This window comes from Nelumbo lutea, chromosome 1 (assembly GCF_056320005.1).
Source record: "Nelumbo lutea isolate HS-2025 chromosome 1, American lotus-T2T, whole genome shotgun sequence".
NCBI lineage: Eukaryota > Viridiplantae > Streptophyta > Magnoliopsida > Proteales > Nelumbonaceae > Nelumbo > Nelumbo lutea.
Genome location: NC_142684.1, coordinates 76,858,585 through 76,878,722, shown reverse-complemented (window position 1 = coordinate 76,878,722; position 20,138 = coordinate 76,858,585). Strand labels below are relative to the sequence as shown.

General features: G+C 37.2%; 2 protein-coding genes and 1 long non-coding RNA gene across 6 annotated transcripts; 1 reads left to right on the top strand and 2 right to left on the bottom strand.

Annotated features, from left to right (window-relative positions):
• Positions 1 to 457: 457 nt before the first annotated feature.
• Positions 458 to 898, bottom strand: LOC148875490 (2S seed storage albumin protein-like). Its single transcript, XM_088964660.1, has one exon. It carries the CDS (start codon positions 896 to 898, stop codon positions 458 to 460), a length of 441 nt encoding a protein of 146 aa, XP_088820786.1.
• A 4,244-nt stretch (positions 899 to 5,142) lies between these two features.
• On the bottom strand, positions 5,143 to 7,978 carry LOC148875489 (uncharacterized). Of its 4 annotated transcripts, none has more exons than XR_016100665.1 (7): positions 7,809 to 7,977; positions 7,648 to 7,711; positions 7,411 to 7,498; positions 7,260 to 7,333; positions 6,241 to 6,690; positions 5,608 to 6,147; positions 5,143 to 5,432 (listed from the first exon to the last, which is right to left on the bottom strand). It is a non-coding gene; the product is annotated as an uncharacterized LOC148875489 (long non-coding RNA). The 4 variants fall into 4 exon arrangements; XR_016100659.1 differs by having other exon boundaries at positions 7,648 to 7,674; positions 7,809 to 7,969; XR_016100655.1 differs by lacking the exon at positions 7,648 to 7,711 and having other exon boundaries at positions 5,602 to 6,147; positions 7,809 to 7,978.
• A 10,410-nt stretch (positions 7,979 to 18,388) lies between these two features.
• LOC148875488 (uncharacterized) lies at positions 18,389 to 19,258 on the top strand. Its single transcript, XM_088964649.1, has one exon. It carries the CDS (start codon positions 18,389 to 18,391, stop codon positions 19,256 to 19,258), a length of 870 nt encoding a protein of 289 aa, XP_088820775.1.
• The last annotated feature ends 880 nt before the right edge of the window (positions 19,259 to 20,138 follow it).

The following is a 20,138-nucleotide window of genomic DNA, read 5'->3' as shown; positions in this document are numbered from 1 at the left end:
ATTTAGAAGATATGATGGGAAAAATCCAGTCACTAAAGAAACTGTAGATATTCAATGTAGATCATATTTTTAAGCCCGTGGTTGATAAATTAAACACAACTCACATGCCGGGGATTGTTACCGTATGTTATGACTTATAAGTAACCACCACACATTTAGATATTGTTTCTCGGAAGATCAAAAAATTTGAAAACGTTGGTCACAGAGAGAGAGAGAGAGAGATGAAATCATAAAAACTGCACCCACGTTTTATTATAAAAACCCCCGAGGCCAGAGCAAAACACAGGCTACCTCTATTTTCTCGCCTACTACTAAACAAAAAAACAAGCAAATTAACCAAACCCACACACGATTGTGTGTGTAAGAGCCTTTCTATCGAAGGGAGAGAGCAGCTAGTAGGGTACGTGCATTTTATTGTTATTCCCTCGTTGTCGTAGAGGCCACTGCCCCTTCTTCTCTAGTCGCTGCTCTCGCTGAAGTGACAGGTCTGTGACAAGTCACACATGGAAGGAAGCTGCTTCGCCTTCTTCATTAATCTCTCCATCTCCTCTCCCTGTAATTGACTTTGCTGCTGCTGCTGTTGAACCGTCCACTGGATCGCCTCACAGGTGCACTCGTCCCTTACATTCTGCAGCTCTTCACAGCATCCCTGTGTATCATCCTTCTGGCTGCCCCTCATGAGGAGCCCCATCTGCCATGACCTCATCAATTGCCGACACTCGTTCAACTGGTGCTTCTGTATCTCTTTCCGGCACTCATCAGAGTGGCTTTGGCTTTGGCTTTGGCTTTTGTCACCATCTTGTATGACAGTAGTGGTGATGGTGGTCCGGTAGATGGTGGCCTCAGCCATGGCCACTAACCCCACTAGGAAGATTGCCATGAAAACGAGTCTCGCCATTCCCGTTTCTGATCGATGCTGTTTCGAAGGAATGGGTATTGAGACTTGGAATGAGAAGTAGCTGATAGTGGAGAGGTGGATCTCATTGCGAGTATATGTAAGAGGGTATGGTAGCTTGCATGTTTGAAATGTGGAAGAAGGGTCATCGACACGTTGATTGGTTGAGGTTCAATGGACGTACCTGTAATGCAACGGTGTCGAGTTTTTCAATTTTCTACTTCTCCATGCCCCGCCCCAGAATTGAGTTAAGGAATCTATCGACGCGTTTGTTGTTGCCCAGACTTCAACCACTGAATTTTTTCGACACGGATACTAGTACTACAATATAATTTTGTCTTGTTTCTTGTTTGGCTCTTTCCACTTCGATTACTAATTGGGGTCCAATTTTGAGCGGGTTTAGTTGGATTCAGGTCAAGACAGGTTTAACCTAACATCGAAACCTTGGAATTGGGTTGATCAATAGTTTTTACCTTTCCAAGTCTAATCAGGGCTTACTTAAAGTGTGGATAGGTTTGAGTATACATGTTTTGAGTACTCACCATTTATTGAGCTTTGTGATCTAATTCAAGAGTAAAATAAATTAAAAATATGTACAAACGATATTGACAAAAATACATATATAAACATACAATATAATATATATCTACATAGGCATACAATATACATATCTAGATATATAGGGTTGAGTAGGGTTTAGGCTACACAAGGCCTCAACCTATGTTTTGATTAGGCCCACTCCTGAGTTCGAAAGTTGCAGCCCTACCTCGTAGAAAATTGAAATGCGATGGTGGTTTTACAATCCCAATCCCAACCACCAAGTTATATCATTGGAGAACAGCGATAGCTCTTACCTAAAGGAGAGATATCCTTTATCCTCCCTGTATTACAACTCAGAGGTGTTTTAGACTATGAATGTTTTTGTTTTTGTTTATTTTTGAAATCGTAATATCAATAAATAAAAAAAATACTTTTATCAATTCTATTTTTGTTTTAGAAAGGTAATATATTGGTTTTGTTTTTTATGAACGGTGATTTGGCCCTATCTCGTAATAGGGGGACACGTGGACACTATTTGACTAACAGATGATAGCTCAGCATGACCAGCCTGCAACATAACAGTCTTGGGCTAAAATGACCTTGAGACAGGGTCACCCCGAAATGAGATTGCCTCGGTACCAGATCGCAACAATAACATTTCAATGCCAAGGCACTTCGACACTTAGTCTAGTTCGGGACTTAAAGGCGTCAGCTCGGGGATACCGACGTGCCACTATGAGGATCCCGAAAATCCCTCCGATGGTTCCTAGACTTTACGGGATCACACCGCGTAACAGTTAGCCTTATCTCCCCCGACCGATTCGGGCGGACTCGATAAACCCTATCCATTAGCAGCACTATCTCCCATTATCGCGGAAACGGATCTCATCGTGACGAGGATTTCGAAACTACTCCGCAAAACCCGCGAGGACTCCATTATATAAAGGCTCCACTCCCTAGGAGTGCAAGGTATGCGTGATTTCCTGCTCACTTTACTCAAGATTAAAGATAGGGGTTGGACGGGCAGTGAAGGCTCGTTTAGTAGACAGCGAGCGAGCAGCAAGCTACGGTGAAAAGCAGCGAGCTCCGCTTTCAGAAGCGAGCCAGAGTAGCGCGTTAGCCTTTTTCCGCAGGCTGCTCTGCTAGTTGTAGCGCGCTCAAGCTCTCTACTTTCAAGCAATTTTAGCTCGCTACTAGCCTACTAACTTAAGCATCAGAGCAACCTCACCGGGTTAGCATCTCGGGGTTCTCTGATATCCTTGCAGGTTCAGTCCGCCATTCATCTAGAAGCCAGATCACCTCCAGCTGGGAGCAGCCAAATCGTGCTAAATCAGTTTTAAACATGGTTCAAAGTATCATACATCCCTTATATTGATAGAGGAATATCATTATTTAGATACACACAATTTTATGTATTTATTTTAGTTCTTTTTCAAAATTTATTTTTTTGGAAAAGTAATTAGGCATATTTTTTATTAAAAAAGAGACGGGTCCCAAAACACCTGTAAATAGGTGTATGAGAACACAAAAGATACAACACTTATTTATCAAAATTTTAAACCTTGATTTTGAAAAAAAAATATATATGCTTTTTAAACCATCATAACAATGGTTCTTAAAACAAAAAAAAAACACAAGTGCAGAAATTATAATGATTTATGGAAATTGATATTAAATAATCAGATAAAAACATATTTCCAAAACTAGAAGCTCACATGTTTTTTGTTTCAGTTTCAAAAACAAATTTGTGAACGCCCCCCTCCCCTAAAATTTAAGCATTTTTCTTTGGCCATCAAGCATTTGTAGTAGCTGCATGAAGTAAGAAGCTTTTTCCGTATATAGTGTGATTCGTTGATGTGTGGAAAATCAAGCAAAAGTTGTGGGTAAGTCATCATGACATTTTATGAACCCATATAATTAGAATATGGAAGAGGTTACCTTTCCTTTTCTTCCAAACCCATATAATTATAACATATATAAATATATGTTATATATAATTGATTTGTTTAGATGCATGATATTTGTATAGCCCCCATTACATAGTTATTTTAACACTTGTTTTTCTAAATTTTGTACTAAAAAAAACAAAAAAAAATGTCAACAAACAAATACTAATGAAACATATGATTAATATATGTAGTGAAAGTTGAGTTAAGATCTAAAATCGAGAAATTCTATGAGGTCTTAATGGATGGTAAGAAGGTTGGGTAGGGTTGGGCCCAACCCAACCCGAAATTGACTTCGGGTTGAGTTGGGTTGGGTTAGGGTTGAAGGAATTTAGTTAAGGTTAGGGTTAGGGTTGGGTTGGATGGGTTGAAGGTCGGGTTTGGGTTAGGGTTAGGGTTGGGGTTTAGAACTTAGGGTTGGGCTAGGGTTGGCCTCAACCCGACCTAACCCGGCCCGACTTGCAGCCCTATCAACTTTCTTTTTAACTTCATAGACCCATTTTCACCCAACAATGTTACATGAGAGGGTGGAGGTACTAATGACCATGTACCATTGTGCAACAAAGCGTTAAATTCTGTGGACATGGCATCACGCCATTCAGCAGATCTATTAGCTTCAGAGAAACAACTGGGTTCAGAGAGGGTAGTAGTGTGTTCAGCAAGTAATGCACTAGGTAGGGGATGATGAGTGGAAAGTGCATGCTGGTTGGAGCAAACAACCATGTGAGAATGCAGTGGAGGCGGAACAGGTGCAATACGATCTAAAAGTTCCTGAATGGAACGCATGCCACGTGGCGGTGGTGGTGAATATTCTATATCAGATGACGATGGAGAGCTAGCAGCCGAAGTAGTACCTAAAGGAAGGGGATAGGTGGGAGAAACATCAGCTGTGGTATCCTGTGACAGAGCAACAAACTCCTACAAACACTCATGAGAGCCATTAGTATCTGAACCAAAATCAGATGTAAGAGGAGGTAGAGGTTTGAGCAGAATAGCAACACAAGTATCAGTGGATCGTGCAGGAGGTGAAGAGGAAGGAGGGAGAGCATAGGGAAACACTATTTCATCAAAGATGACATGGCGAGAAATAAACAAGTGGTTAAAGGGTGTATGATAGCGCTTATACCCTCTATGATGTGGGTTGTAGCCAAGGAAAATGAATGGTTGGGAACGATAATCCAATTTATGCTTATTGTAAGGACAGAGGAGAGGATAGCAACAACAACCAAAGACTTTCGTAAGGGAATAGTCTGGAGCCGAGACAAGAAGCCTCTCAAAGGGAGAAATATGATGGGTTACTGGTGAGGGAAGACGATTGATGAGAAAGGTGGTGATTTGGATAGCCGCATCATCCCAAAATTGGAGGGGAAGAGATGCATGGCCTAGTAATGCAAGAGCTGTCTCGACTAGGTGCTTGTGCTTCTGTTCAACACACCCATTTTGTTGATGAGTGTGAGGACATGAAAGACAATGTTGGATGCCAAACTCACTTAAGTGTTTAGTGAAAATGCAAAATTCCCCACCCTAATCACTTTGGAAGGCCTTAATGGTGGAAGAGAACTAATTCTCAACAAGTGTCTTGAACTATAAAAAGGCATCAATAGCTTGAGATTTATGAGTAAGTAAATGCACCCAAGAGAAACGGTTATAGTCATTAATGAATACAACATAATAGCGAAAGTCATTGCGATAAATCATAGAGGTGGGACCCCAAACATCAGAAAAAATGAGATCAAGTGGTGCATTAGAGCAATGTACATGGAGAACGAAGAAATGGTAATTGCTTACTTTTTGCCATTGACAAGACTCACAAATTGTAAAATATTCATTAGTGGAAGGCAAACCATAATGACTAAGGAATCTTTTAACAATAGACAAAGCCAGATGCCCAAGACAAGCATGCCACTGAGACATAGACACTCTTTCACCAACAAACGTCTGAGGTAATTTATTGGAAGAAAATGACTGAGATCTTGAATGGAAAAAGCAATAGGCAGCTGGTAGAGACCATGCATACTAGGTCCTCGAAGGAGCTCCATCCTTGTAAGATCCTTCACAACAAAATGAGAAGAGTAAAATTCAAAAACCACATTGTTGTCACAAGTAAATTGAGAAATGGATAGTAAATTTTTAGAGAGAGCGAGAATATGCAAAATATTGCGTAAATGAAACTATTATTATGAGAGAAGCACGAAGAACCAATATGTTGAATACTCAAACCTATACCATCTCCTACACAGACTTGGTCAATACTAGAGTACTCCAAGCACTGTTGAAGATTGTTGACGTTGGGAGTCATGTGATTTGTCACACTGGAGTCAGGGTACCATGCAAGATCATTCGATGAAGAAGCAGTGGAGGCTTGATAGGCTTGCATGGGAGTAGATGCATCAGTTTCGTCAGTATAAGAGAAATCAAAATGGCAGCAACAGGTCTAAGCTACATGTCCTGGCTTCGAGCACAACTGACTGATAGCTTTTGGTGTATTATTATTGGAAGAACCAAAAGGATTGGAGCCAGAATATCCACCCCTTCCACCATGGCCATGACCTCGACGATTATATCCACCACGCAACTGGAACGACTGATCTGATGTATGGTCGAAGGGCGACCATGTTAGCTGAGAGCAACGAATCAGAGGGTTGATTCTACTTCAACCAGATTTCATGATTTATTAGGACGCCATGGAGATCATCAATAGAAAGATCATCAGTATTCATGCTAGTTGTAATAGATGCCACGAATGATTCATATTCCGGCCCGAGGCTAGCAAGAAGATAAAGTAAGAGATTCTGTTTTGCAACAAGTTAAGAAACAGTAGCAAGGCATTTAGCCAAGGATTTGGCATTCTGGACGTACTCATTTATTGATTGAGCACCCTTTTTTATGGTCTGTAGTTAATGCCAAAGTTGTAAAATACGGGCCCGAGAAGGAGAGCCATATGATCAGGGCCAGGATTTCCATACTGCTGCAGCTGTAGGTAAGCCAACTACTTGTGCAATAACACTTTCATTCAAAGAAGAAATAAGCCAACTGAGAACTAATTGATCTCTCTTGGTGGAGGAGTGATAGATCCGTCTACCAAGCCCATTAATTCAACAGAGTTGAGGAGAGGATAAAACTGAGTATGCCATATGTTGTAGTTGTCCCCATTGAGTTTGGTGGGGAGTATCTAAGTTACATTGGGTATTGAAGTGAGATTTGGAAAAAAACCAAAGGTTGACGCTGATGTTGCCGAGGGGCTATTGCTGGACATGTTGGTGTTGTTGCTGGAGGCCATGAGAACTGAGCTTGGATCAACTGGGAGCTCTGATACCATATCAACACTGATTCAGAAGTTAATAGAAATCACACACTTTGTGAGAAAAGATTGTATTGCTTATATAGGTTTACATGAGATTGAGTTTGAACTCAGATAAGGAACAACTCTACAGTAGTTATCAGTGATAGGGATTCTTAGGATAAGATATTGATGACCTAAGAGTTATCCGAGAACTCTTAGGATTTATCCTTCACAAGACTAGAACAAATGCATGGGAGTGAAAATGAAAAAAAATGCAAATTCTGGTTTAACTTTGTTTTGGGTTTTACTTTATTCTAGTTTGCAAATTCATATCTTTATTTGTTTCATTTGTATTGCAATCAAACAAAATAAGCTAAAATTTGAAACAAAAATAGGTTAGAATTTACAATCAAATCATTTGCAAAGTAATAGTTCAAATTTGTTTGCATTGCAACCAAACACAGCATAAGCAACGTATAACTCTCAATGCCTAGCTATTGGGTATCACTTTTCAAGAATTACTTTCTACTCTCTACTAATTGAATTATATATAGCATATCCAACGTGAAATATAGCCAGGCAACCAAGTGCTCACTTGTGGGTAAGTGGTGCTGAAGCCTCGTTTGATGCAAATCTTTTCTAGCATATTGTACCAAATCTTGAAAGCTCCTGCTCCATTGATAAAATTAATTGGATAATTTATAGATAAAAAAACTTAAGGTGAGTATTGGAAGAAATAGCTAAACCTTGCTTCTCCTCTTCGATCTCCTAAGAGTCATAGCTCTCCAACCAAAAAAAAAATATATCAATAATCAATGCCCAAGATGTTCAACTCTGCAAGAAAAGTTGATACCCAAGAGATAAAACAACAAACTTGAACGACTTTAATTAACGAATCAAATCTATAAAATGAAATAATACTTTGCCTTTCGACCGAAAGGAAAGAGTACTGACTTCTATTTGCAAAGGTAGATAGAACGTACCTTCTTCAACCTCATATTCAAAGGTGCCTATTTACAACCAATTTAGCATCCATTATCAGATACGCTAATTGGTTTGGGGAGTACAAATCGTGGGTAAGTGGGCATCTTCGGTTTGTTTATTTTCAAATTTTTATTAGAAAAAAATAATAATAATTAAATACCTTGTAAAGATATGTGAACATCTCAGATCCAAAGTCCTTGATACAACCAATCTAGCGTCCAATGGGTTCGGTTGGAATACAAAACATCGAGATACATGGACATCTTCAATTTGTTTATTTTCAAATTTTTATTGAAAAAAAAAAAGAGAAAAAGAAAAGAAAAATACCTTGTAATTAAGACGTGGACATCAATTAAAATAGCACACACACCTAACGTGACCGAAAGCTAAGGAATACCATAGAATCTTTTTCGTTCATTTGGTGAGTTACCTTTGCATTAGGATTTTGACTATAAAGGATGTCATGGCGATTGGCGAATCTAACGATTTCTACCTATATTACATGACCATGGCTAATCTTTCTCTGCCTCGCCTCGTGGCTTAATAAGAAGGTTGGTGGGGGAAATCAGTTGTGGAAACTACCTTATCTATCACTAATGTGAAACGTGAATGGATGAACAAGTCAATAGGAATGGTGAATGAGGATGCTGATTTGGCATAATGGGAGTGGTGGGAAGGGGAGGGGAGAGAGAGCATCAAGGAGAATGCAGGGTGGAGGTAATGGAGCAAAGAGAGGCATGATGATGTGAACCATCTTGCTATATATATATATATATATATATATATATATATATATATATTGTGGGGACGACCTATGCGATACACGGGTTTTTTTAAGCAAAAGTTAAGCAATAGAAATACATAAAAGTATATAATTGTTTTATATTTTAAACTTTTAACAACTAATCCGGTCGAACTCAACCTAAGTTGGTTGGTTTTCTAGTATTTCTGATCAGCTTTGGTTTAGAAACTTTCCAACTCGACCAACTTAGGTTAGTTTCGATTTGTCCATTTGTAAATCGACTAAAACTGAACCGATTTTATCATAAATATATATTTAATATTTTATATTTTAAATTTTATTTTTTAATACAAGAAGGTGAGAATTTTTTCATATTTCTTAGTCTAAAATATTATATATAATAAATTAAAATTTTTAATTTATTTTTTAATAATATCATTGTAATTTTATTAAATTTAAATTTAATTTTTAAGTTTAAATCTTTTGAACAAACAAACCAAACCGATAATTAATAGACCCAAACTAATACAACCCGAGTTGATGGGTTGTCACTAATCCTTAAATAGGTCAATTTGGTCAAATCAACCAAATTCGAGTGACAAACTCCCGACTTGACCAGGTCGATTTGGTTAGCAAAATAGTCTGCAAATGAACTGAACCAATCCTCGAATACTCCTAATTCTAACTAAGTTAATAGTCTAATATCTAATAAATAGCAATAGTTTAATCTATAATTATTATTGAAAATTTATAGCAAAAGTACACAATCATTTATAATGAAAATATAATAGATATCTAATAAAAATAAAATAATTACAAAAATACAATAAATACTGAAAATATAATAAATTAGTCAATAAATGATGTAATCTCAAATAATAGTTTAATATTTAATAAATATTAATCTATAAATTATAAAAAATATATAACTACGAAATATAAATAAATTAAATTTCAAGAGTTAAATAATAGTTGTTTAATCTCCAAAAACTATTTACAATGTTCTGTTAAATAACAAAACAAAAGTATATTTATAAATAATTATTGAAAAAATATATATAAAAAATACAATAAATAATTACTGAAAATAAAATAAATAGTAATTTTAGTATATATAAATATATAATGAATATACACTATTATGTAAAATTATTACCAATAAGTATTATTTTTTTTCGAAAGTTATCTTCTATAATTATTAATTGATATAAATTAAATTATTTATCTAGAATATTATTTAATTATTTAAATAATAATATTATTTAATATTTTAAAATATTAATTATTTATTGAACTCAATAATCCATAAAATTATAATTAGTACTATTATTACATAATTTGTTAATAATGTTGTAAAATTGTAAATTATTATTAATTAGAATATTATGAGATCTATTATAATTATTTTTCTACTTTGAAGAAATTTCTTAAATTTATTACATAATTTCGTTATTTTTAACTATTTAAAATTTTGTCATGTTAAATATTTTGTTATTTAAATGTTTAAATAATATGTAAAACATTTAAAATTTTTCATTATTTGATTTTTATTTATTTTAATGTTATTATGTAATGTTTAATATTTTATATAATTATTTAGCTATTTTTAATGTTTTGTTATTTAAGATATTTAGTTATTAAAAATAATGTTATATTTTTTAATGTTAAATTTTTATTATTTGAATAACATTTAAATTGAATGATTCATAAAATTATAATTTATATTGTTACTATATAATTTCATGATGAAATTTGTAAAATTATAGAATTATCAATAATATTAATATTATTAAATATATTATAATGAATTTTTGTGTTTTGAATAAATATTTTAAATTTAGAATACAAGTTTTTTATAATATTTAAATAATTCTGAAAATTTTTAATTGAAACTTTTTTAAAATAAATATAGATAAAAAGTGGGGGGGGGTAGTTTAGGAGAGAATCTCTCTACTAAATTAGAGATAATTTAAGAGATAAAACAAGTTAGAGATAATTTAGGAGAAAAATAGGAATTAGAGTCAATTTAGGAGTAAGTGGGGGAAAGTTGTGCCACTTGTCTGAACATTAAAAAAGAAAATCTCTCTTTCTTTATGGTTGTTAAAAATAGTTAAGCCTATGTGATTTTCTTATTATTGGCTTAATGGGTAATTATGTGGAATTAAAAAAATAAAAAAATTCAAAAATTTTGAAAGTTAGGTTAGGAAGGGGGGTTTGGAGCAAGGAGAGGCATGGTGACGTGGACTGTATTATTATTATATATATATATATATATATATATATATATATATATAGAGAGAGAGAGAGAGAGAGAGAGAGAGAGAGAGAGAGAGAGAGAGAGAAGATACATAGATATATTTTTCAACATGCATACCAACAAAATATATAATATTATATGTAATATTCAATGTTTAGTCTAATGATGTAACACAATGGTCATTTTTTATACATTGGACCTAAATTGTCAACTTGAACCCAAATCCAACCAGAGTGTGTTAAATTTCCATCGGGGCTGGCCAGGGTTGAATAGATTGGACTTAACCTTAGGCTCAGGCATTAAGTCTAGGTATTAGGGTTGGATTTAGCTTGGCCTTAAACCCATCCCAAACCAAGGAAGTGATATCATCCCTGGCTACCAAGTAATGATATTAATTATAAATAAGAGTAAATTGTTGAAACTTTTCCTGAAGTTTTTGACTGTTGCTAAAACATCCCCAAAGTTTAGTAATTACAATCACCTCTCATGAACTTTCTAATACAGTTGCAAATAGACCCCCTTTGGTAGAATCTTCTAATAAAAGTCATGAAAATGTCTAAAATATTCATAGAATTACTATTGAGAAAAAATAATAAAAAAATACAAATTTTATGAACAACAAAAGCAAAGAGAATTTATTGCTACTTTACCTTTGAGTGACTGATATGAAGGAAAAATTTGGAAAATAAAAGAAAAGAGATTGGAAGGATTTCGGGTAATGATTCAGAAAATTTGAAAAATAAACATTTGTGTGAAAAGTAACTACATGAGTACTAAACATATGGACATTGATGTTCAGTTCGTATGAGACAGTCAAGTCGTAGATCTACTTACCAAGGTGTTACCTGCACTGCAGCTTTCCTCGTTGAGAATCAAGCTCAATGTCACCTCGTGTCCATCGAGCTTGAGGGGGCGTATTATGGTAGAAGACTCCAAGGCAGAGTCCAACTCGAACTCCACAAGTATTACGATGGAAGACTCTAAGGTAGAATCCCACTCGAACTCTGCAAGTGATAAGAACCCAACATGCGATAAGAACATATAACAGCTGTATTTGTATCAATCTCCTAGATAAACTTGGTCTAAGAATCCTACTACACGTATTTTATTTCTCTCTATAAATTCAATAATCGGCTGTGTATGTGCTTTCTTCTTCCAATTATCGTTTTAGTCTTTTAATAAATAATTGGACAAGCTGGCTATCGAGAACCAATGGCAGTCTATCGGGGTTGTCAAGACCAAGCAAAAGAAACTCATGCTAAGAGCACTCCTCTAAGAGCACTCACTAGAGAATGCTCTGTTCTATTTCTTCTTATTCTTCTTTGGTTGGTCTCTTTGTGTCTCTATTTGTATTTCTTGTTCTGATGAGTTTTTAATGGATTTGAGCATGTGGGTATGCATTTTTAGGTGAACTTGACTGTCAAACTGGGGATGATGATCTAGGTCCAACATGGTTAAAGGCCAACTTCTTTAGTCACTATAAAATCCGTTGTGACTCCAAAAAGAGCAAGTGCAACCTCTATTTCTTAGACTGCATGGTTGATGCTCTCTACTCTTACCGCTTGATTGCTCAAGTCCCTATTTCATCTCCAAAGTTAGTCATTCTTGGAATGAACAACTCTGCCATTCTTGGACAACCTCTATTGCTTCTTTGGGGTTTGTTGATACAAATAAAGAGATCATTGTTCCACAGTGATAAGAGTAAATACATCGACCTCTCAACCATTCAAACAAAGCCAGATTTCCTACTCACTTTCTCTGCTCACGCCCTACCCATAGTACATTGCAGCCGACACATCTCACAATACAAGGTGGTGATGTGTGGCTGCAATACATGGCGGGTAGAGTAATGGACAACAAATCTAGTCTGCATTCAAACTTACATTATCAATAGTGTGAAGATCATTTTTCTTAATGAGTGGCCATAATCGAGGCCGAGGAAGGGTGTGACCAACACCTTTGAGATCTGCTTCCGAAGTATTTTCGATTCTTTCATTGTACATGTGGCATTCTTAAAATGAGGGTTAAAGTTGTCTTTCTAATTGAACAAGCTTATTGAAGAAATAGACCACCAAATGCCTATTATGAAATAAGTACTTATTTTTTAAAATAAGCACTTGAAAAAGTTGGGTGTCAAATGCAAATAAGTACTTTTTCGAATAAGCACTTGTTTTAAAATACTTATTTTTAAAATAAACACTCCCAAACGTGGCCTAAATTTGACTATTTAAATTGTTAGTTGGACATGCATTCTTGTAAAAGTAGGGCTAATTGGGCAGGCCCAACCTAAGGCCTAGTCTATCCAACTTGAGTTGAGACTAAGACTTCGGGCTTCCTATTGTGCTTCAGTCAGAAAACTTGGGCATGACCCAGCTTGGGTTAACACTTTGGATAGCTCAAGTTTGTACATATTTTCAATCCATTTTAAAGTTGGACTATGCAGCTTAAGAATAGTTTTTGAAAAAATATCAAATAAGGGCATTGTTGCTCGTCTTCCTCTTCTTCTGTATTCATACAAATGGAACTTTCACTAGAAATCCAAAGAGCTTTGGCAAACGGACTCGTGAGAAACTCATGATCAAGCTGTAAACCTTAAAATCCAATGGTTTGATTTAAGGCAAAAAAGAAAAGTATTTTTTAACATAAAAAAAAAATGTTTGTCTTATGCCTACATACAAACACTCGATTGGTTGTTAATCACTTAGCATCCGTATATATTGTCCATCGTTGAAGCAAATGTTTTCCCATGAAACCTAGTGAAGGGAGAGATATCAAACATATAAAACATTTGCTTCTCGAATTCCATATGAGGAGCTCATATTTGGAACTACTTTTACAGCAGTTGTGACACTCACCCAGCTACTGTTTGAGATCATAGATGGAAACCCTATTCCCATAGTGTTCTTCATGGGCCTACTGTTGATCCTTAATGCCTTTGTCTTAGCCTTCAACTTCGCCTTCTTTGGTGTTGTTAGATCCATCTCTGTCCATAAAAGATACTCTAAATTCGCATCGTATTTCTAGCAACTCACTGTCATTTGTATTGCAAAGGTTGCTGGAATCCTACTATGGATTCCAGTGGTTCCAGCTGGGCTTAGGCTGAAATCCCTTTTTAAGTATGGCCATTAAATCTATTTTTAAGGTTTTAATCAACATGTTTCAGGATATGAAACAATATATAGCTTCTCAAAATTGGTAATCCCAAGCCAAAATTGGTAAATGGATTGGAAAATTTGAAGTCAGTGGAATGAAGGGAAGCTAGAAAAATACTAGATGTTGCTTTAGGAGGAGACGACAATATTGTTAGATGTTGGTCAAACTAACGGACTTCACTCTGCAATTAATTTCTCCGAGAAGAAACAATATTTTTTTTCTGGATGTACGTGTAAGAAAAACATGGTGATTTATCACTGGGATTCTTGTTTTCTCTCATCGTTCTTTAAGAGTTCTATTCGCATGAATATAGAGGTAGAGGAGGAAGACAAGCAACAGTGCCCACTGCCCTTGTTTGATATTTTTTCATAAAAGTATCACGTTTTGGTTATTATATGAAAATATTATTTTTTATTGATATTAGGGGTAAAAAATTTCCTTTATTTGCTAGAAGCCCAAAATATATTCATCAATTATTTCAATTTTCAAACCCCCTCAATCTCTTTAGATATGATTAAGCCTAAGCCTGGCCCAAGATGTATTGGATTAAGCTCAATTTGGGCTTGAATTGTTTGACCTCAGCTTGGTCCATGCCCAATTCTGAGACTTACATCTTAATTAGGTTGAGCGGTCAATGCTCTCATAGGGCATATGAGGAAAAGAAAACTATGAACTGAAAAAAGCTTCAAAGTAGTAATTAGAACAAGAGAAAGATGGTAGTGTTTCTAACTGTTTCAAAACCCAATACCGAGGTCATTTGAAACATAAGGCATTTCTGAGTTTAATAAGAATTCATTTATAAAAAAAAAAGTATTTAACTCCTAATAATATTTTTTTTTCATTCAATTCATTTTTACCCACTTTTATTCATTTTAAAATTTCATCTTATAAATAAGAATAAAAAGAAATGAGAGCTGAACTATTACACATGGCCTCAAATAATTGGAATCAAAATGACCCGATTCCAAATCCTATCCCCATCCCCATGAACAAAACGGACCCTTAATTACGTGGAACCAAACGACGTGTACCGTTGTGGGACCAAATTCTAAGCACCCATCCAAAGTTTTGAGTCTGATCTATAAACGCGTTAATATACTCCTTGTAAGTTGCAACTCAGTCTGCGGCATGCAGAGGTACAAACTGAAAAACTCGACACCGTTGCATATGACAATGTACCCTCCTGCATTCAAATCCAACCAATCAACGTGTCCAATAACCTTTCTTCCACATTCCAAGCATGCAAGCTATCAAAGCCTCCTACAAATACCCCCACGTATACACACTATGAAATCCACGCTTCCACTCATTCCAAGTCTCAACTGTCTCAATACCTATTAATTCCTTCTCCTTGTGTAAAGAAGAAAGTAACGGCGCAGCTTCCATCAGAAACGAGAATGGCGAGACTCCTTGTCATGGCAATCTTCCTAGTGGGGTTGGTGGCCATGGCTGAGGCCACCATCTACCGGACCACCATTACCACTGTCGTCCAAGGTGATGACAAAAGGCAAAGGCAAAGCCAAAGCCAGTCTGGTGAGTGCCGGAAAGAGATCCAGAAGCACCAGTTGAACGAGTGCCGGCAATTGATGAGATCCTGGCAGACGGGGAACCTCATAAGGGGCAGTCAGAGGGATGATACACAGGGATGCTGTGAAGAGCTACAGAACGTGAGGGACGAGTGCACGTGTGAGGCGATCCAGTGGACGGTTCAACAGCAGCAGCAGCAAAGTAGATTACAGGGAGAAGAGATGGAGAGACTGATGAAGAAGGCGGAGAAGCTTCCCTCCATCTGTGACTTGTCACAGACCTGTCAGTTCAGCGAAAGCAGCAGCAACTAGAGAAGGGGTAGTGGCCTCTACGACTACGAGGGAATAACAATAATAAATGCACGTACCCTACTAGCTGCCCTCTCCCTTCGACAGAAAGGCTCTTACACACACAATCGTGTGTGGGTTTGGTTAATTTGCTTGCTTGTTTAATAGCTACTAGCTAGACAGGGAAAGGGGGCATCCTGTGTTTTTGCTCCGAGTTTTTATAATAAAAACGAGGGTGCAATTTATTTTATAATTTCCTTCTCCTCCTCCTTCATCTTCTTCTTTTTCTGTCTGCTCACTTGTGATAAGCTTGACAAGCAACGTTCGGCATATCACAGACATGGGAGTCTCATAAAGAAAAAGAAAACAATATATGTTTGTTGAAAACAAACAGGTGGCATAAAACCGTGATTGCCTAGTATTCATATGAGATAGAAGAACTAAGGGCAACTTTTTTGCCCTTAATATCAATAAATTAACAATTTTCGTATAATAATTAAAATATGATAACTTTTTGAAAATATATCAAATAAGGGCACCGTTCACTGTTGTTCGTCTTCTTCACCTTCAAAAAATATGGGTAATTCTTTAATTTTTTTAGGGCTTCTAGCCTATAAGCGCAATTTTTTTCCCTTAATATCAATAAAAATAACAGCATGGGCAGTTCTTTGATTTTTTTGGGCTTCTACCCGATAAGACAACTTTATGACCTTAATATTAATAAAAATAACAATTTTCGTATAATAATATAATAGGATAACCTTTTTGAAAAAATATCAAATGAAGGCACTGTTCACCGTTGTTCATCTTCGTAGCTGATAAAAGGCAACTTTTTGCTCTTAATATCAATATAAATAACATTTTTCGTTTAATAATTACAATAGGATAACCTTTCTCAAAAGATATCAAATAAAGGCATCGTTCACTGTTGTTCACTGTTCTTTGATTTTTTCTTATTCCATGCCAAAGAAGAGCTATTGTTCTAATTCCCCGTGCTGTTCTAGGGTATCTTTCTTTTTCTAATAAAAATCTAAAAGTTTCGGTAAAATAATTCATCAATTCTCTAAAACTTCATATGGTTCTATGTTTTTTGTCTCTGCATAGGGACATCGAAGCTTAATAGCAGTGATGAACTTTCCGGGATCAGCAGCATTGGCACTAACCAGTATTCGATAAGTAAAAGCCTCAATGAAGCATTATCCAAACGAGCAAATCTTATCGACCCCACACCTGAAGGTTTTCACTTTCGCAGAACTAAGCACGATAACGAAGAAATTCAAACCTGAAACTGTGCTTGGCCAGGATGGCTTCGAGAGGGTTTTCAAACGTTGGATTGATGAGAGGACATTCTTTGAAAACAAAAATTACAAGCAAAAAAGTACATAACCATTCTGGGCACCGGTTTAGGTAAAAAATTGAGTTTGTGAGGTCCATTTTGAGCGTGTGATTCATACGACCAAAAAACAGAACCATTTTGGCTACTAGTTTTTGGATCGACAGTTTGGTCGTTTGGTTCAAATGGACAACCTGTTCTGACAACAAAAAGTTATAAACAAAAATTTATGGAACCATTTTGACTACTGGTTTTTAGGTTGGCGGTTTGATCATCCGATTCGAACAGATAGTCCGTTTTAACAACAAAATTTACAAGCAAAAAATTGAGTGTATGGGGTCCATTGAGCAGTATCATACATGTTATGTCATTTGAATATGTGACTCATACGACACAAAAACGGAACCGTTTTGACCACCAGTTTGTGGATTGACGGTTTAGACATTTGGATTAAATGGATAGCCCATTCTGACAACAAAAAATTATAAGTACTGGGAAACCAGATCTCCACATAACCTTCCTACCGTAACGCAACCTTCGGTGGGAACCTTCTACTGAAACTAAGTCTCCTAGAAGAATTTGGAAAACCAACTCCTACTAAAACTAAGTCTCCTAGAAGAATTTCCACAAAGTTTTTCATGGTATCAGAGCAAGAGCAAGGGTGCTTAGAGAAGTAAAAGAGGAAGGTCTGTCATCGTTCCTCTGTCGGCAAACGAAAACAGAGCAGTGGCACTGCACCCGCAACTGTGCACTGCACTCTTCCTGGGCGAAGCAACCCCGCATCGGACGAAATCCTTGTGAAACAGTTCAGTCTCTGAAGCTAAGAAGTTCTACGATCACAGGAGGTACAAGCGGCGCGAGAGTGCCATTTTCAGGCACCATCATCATCGTCTTTCTATCAACAAACAGAAACAGAGCAGTGGTGCACCCGTAACTGTGCGCTTCATTCTTCCTGGGCGAAGCAACCCCCCATCGGACGAAGTCCTTGTGAAATGGTTCGGTCTCTGAATCGAAGAAGTTATGCGATCACAGGAGATACAAGCAGTGCGAGAGTGCAATTTTCAGGCACCGTCGTCGTCGTCTCTCTGTCAACAAACAGAAACAGAGCAGTGGCGCACCCGTAACTGTGCGCTGCACTCTTCCTAGGCGAAGCAACCCCCCATCGGACACAGTGTTGGTTATCAAGGCATGCAGAAGAATCCTGGTGCCAAAAACCATTGAAGCTGAGCCCGACCGTGGCAATCCCAGAACTTGACGAGAGTATCATCGCCACACCTGAGAACAGATAGAGTTTATCTAGTCCAGGGTACCGAACGAGTCGAACCGAGTGAGAGTAGTCGCGCAGTTGTTGAAAGGGAATCTGTTCCTTGAGATCGAAGACTTGAACGAGTCCAGACTCGCCTACTGTGGCCAGGAGCTTTCTGTCAACAAATTTTCCACCATGACTGGTAGAGTAGGAGACAGCAGGAAAGGTGCAGGGAGAGACATGGTCATCTTCTCGCCATACTACTTGCACCCATCTGACAACCCTGGAATGATCATTTCACCTGTCCAATTGAAAGGTGAGAACTATGAGGAATGGGCGAGATCTATGAGGAACGCCCTTAGAGCAAAGAGAAAGCTTGGGTTCATTGACGGAAAGTTGGATAAACCAACAGATGATTCGACCGATATCGAAGATTGGTGGATGGTGAATTCAATGCTGGTTGCATGGATTTTCAACACAATCGAACCAACCTTGCGAACCACTATATCATATACGGAGAGCGTGAAAGATTTGTGGGAGGATCTGAGACAGAGATTTTCTATCAAGAATGGACCACGAGTTCATCAATTGAAGGCTGATTTGGCTGCTTGTAAACAACAGGGACAAGCAGTGATGACTTACTATGGGAAGATGAAGGTCATGTGGGACGAGTTGGCAGAATATGATCCAGTACATGCATGTCGCTGTAGCGGTTGCAATTGCAAAATTGCGACCATACTTGAAAAGAAACGAGAAGAAGAGAGGATACATCAGTTCTTGATGGGTCTTGATGAAGCAACTTATGGCACCGTACAATCGAATATTTTGAGCATAGAGCCATTGCCGAATTTGAACCGTGTCTATGCAATGGTCATTCAAGAGGAGAGGCATCAAAGTATAGCCAAGAGCAAAGAAGAACGAAGTGATGCTATGGGTTTTGTAGCACATGCTGGTGCAAAACCAGTTGTTGCATGTACAAAGGATAAAAGTGTGAGCTATACACACTGTGAAAAATCCAGACATGAAGCAAAGGACTGTTTCCAGGTGATTGGATATCCGGAATGATGGGGAGATAGACCACGCTCAATCGGGAAAGGAGGAGGCCGTAGGAAAAGTGGTTCAGGCGGACGAGGACGAGGAAACAAGGAAAGAGCAAATGCTGCCCAAGCAGTGGGAAGTGAGACTGGAGGACAGAAAGTTGGAACCACAAATGATCATGACCGCAGCGGGTTTTCGGGGCTGAGCGGAGATCAATGGACAACCCTTCTCAATATTTTGAATTCATATAAATCTGGTGAAAAACTTTCCGGTAAGAAAAGTTCTACTGATTGGATAATTGATTCTGGGGCGTCACACCATATGACTGGAAAAATTAATTTGTTGATTGAAGTCCGGAATATTACGCCGTGTCCGGTAGAACTTCCTAAAGGGAAGCAAACTACTGTAGTGAAGGAAGGGACTTTGCATTTGGGTGGAAATATTTATTTGCATCATGTGCTTTTCATACCAAGAATGAACTACACTCTTATTTCTGTAGCTAAATTATTGCAAGAGATAAATTGTACTGACACTTTTACTGACAAGCTGTGCGTGATACAGGACCAAACCTCGAGGACTCTGATTGGAGCAGGTGAACAGTGTAATGGGGTCTATCAGTTCAGAGGAGCAGCACCAATTTGAGCAAATCGGACAAGTAGAATAAGTGAATGGGTGTTGTGGCATCGCAGATTAGGGCATCCATCTAAACAAATATTATCTCCTCTTCCTAAAGTAGATAAATTGAACAGTAAACCTAAAAGTGATAAGCCATGTGATGTTTGTTACAGAGCAAAACAAACTAGGGAAGTTTTTCCTAAAAGTAAACATAAAGCTGATGATTGTTTTTCTCTAATTCATTGTGATACACGGGGTGCTTATAAAGTACCTGCTTCTTGTGGTGCCGTTT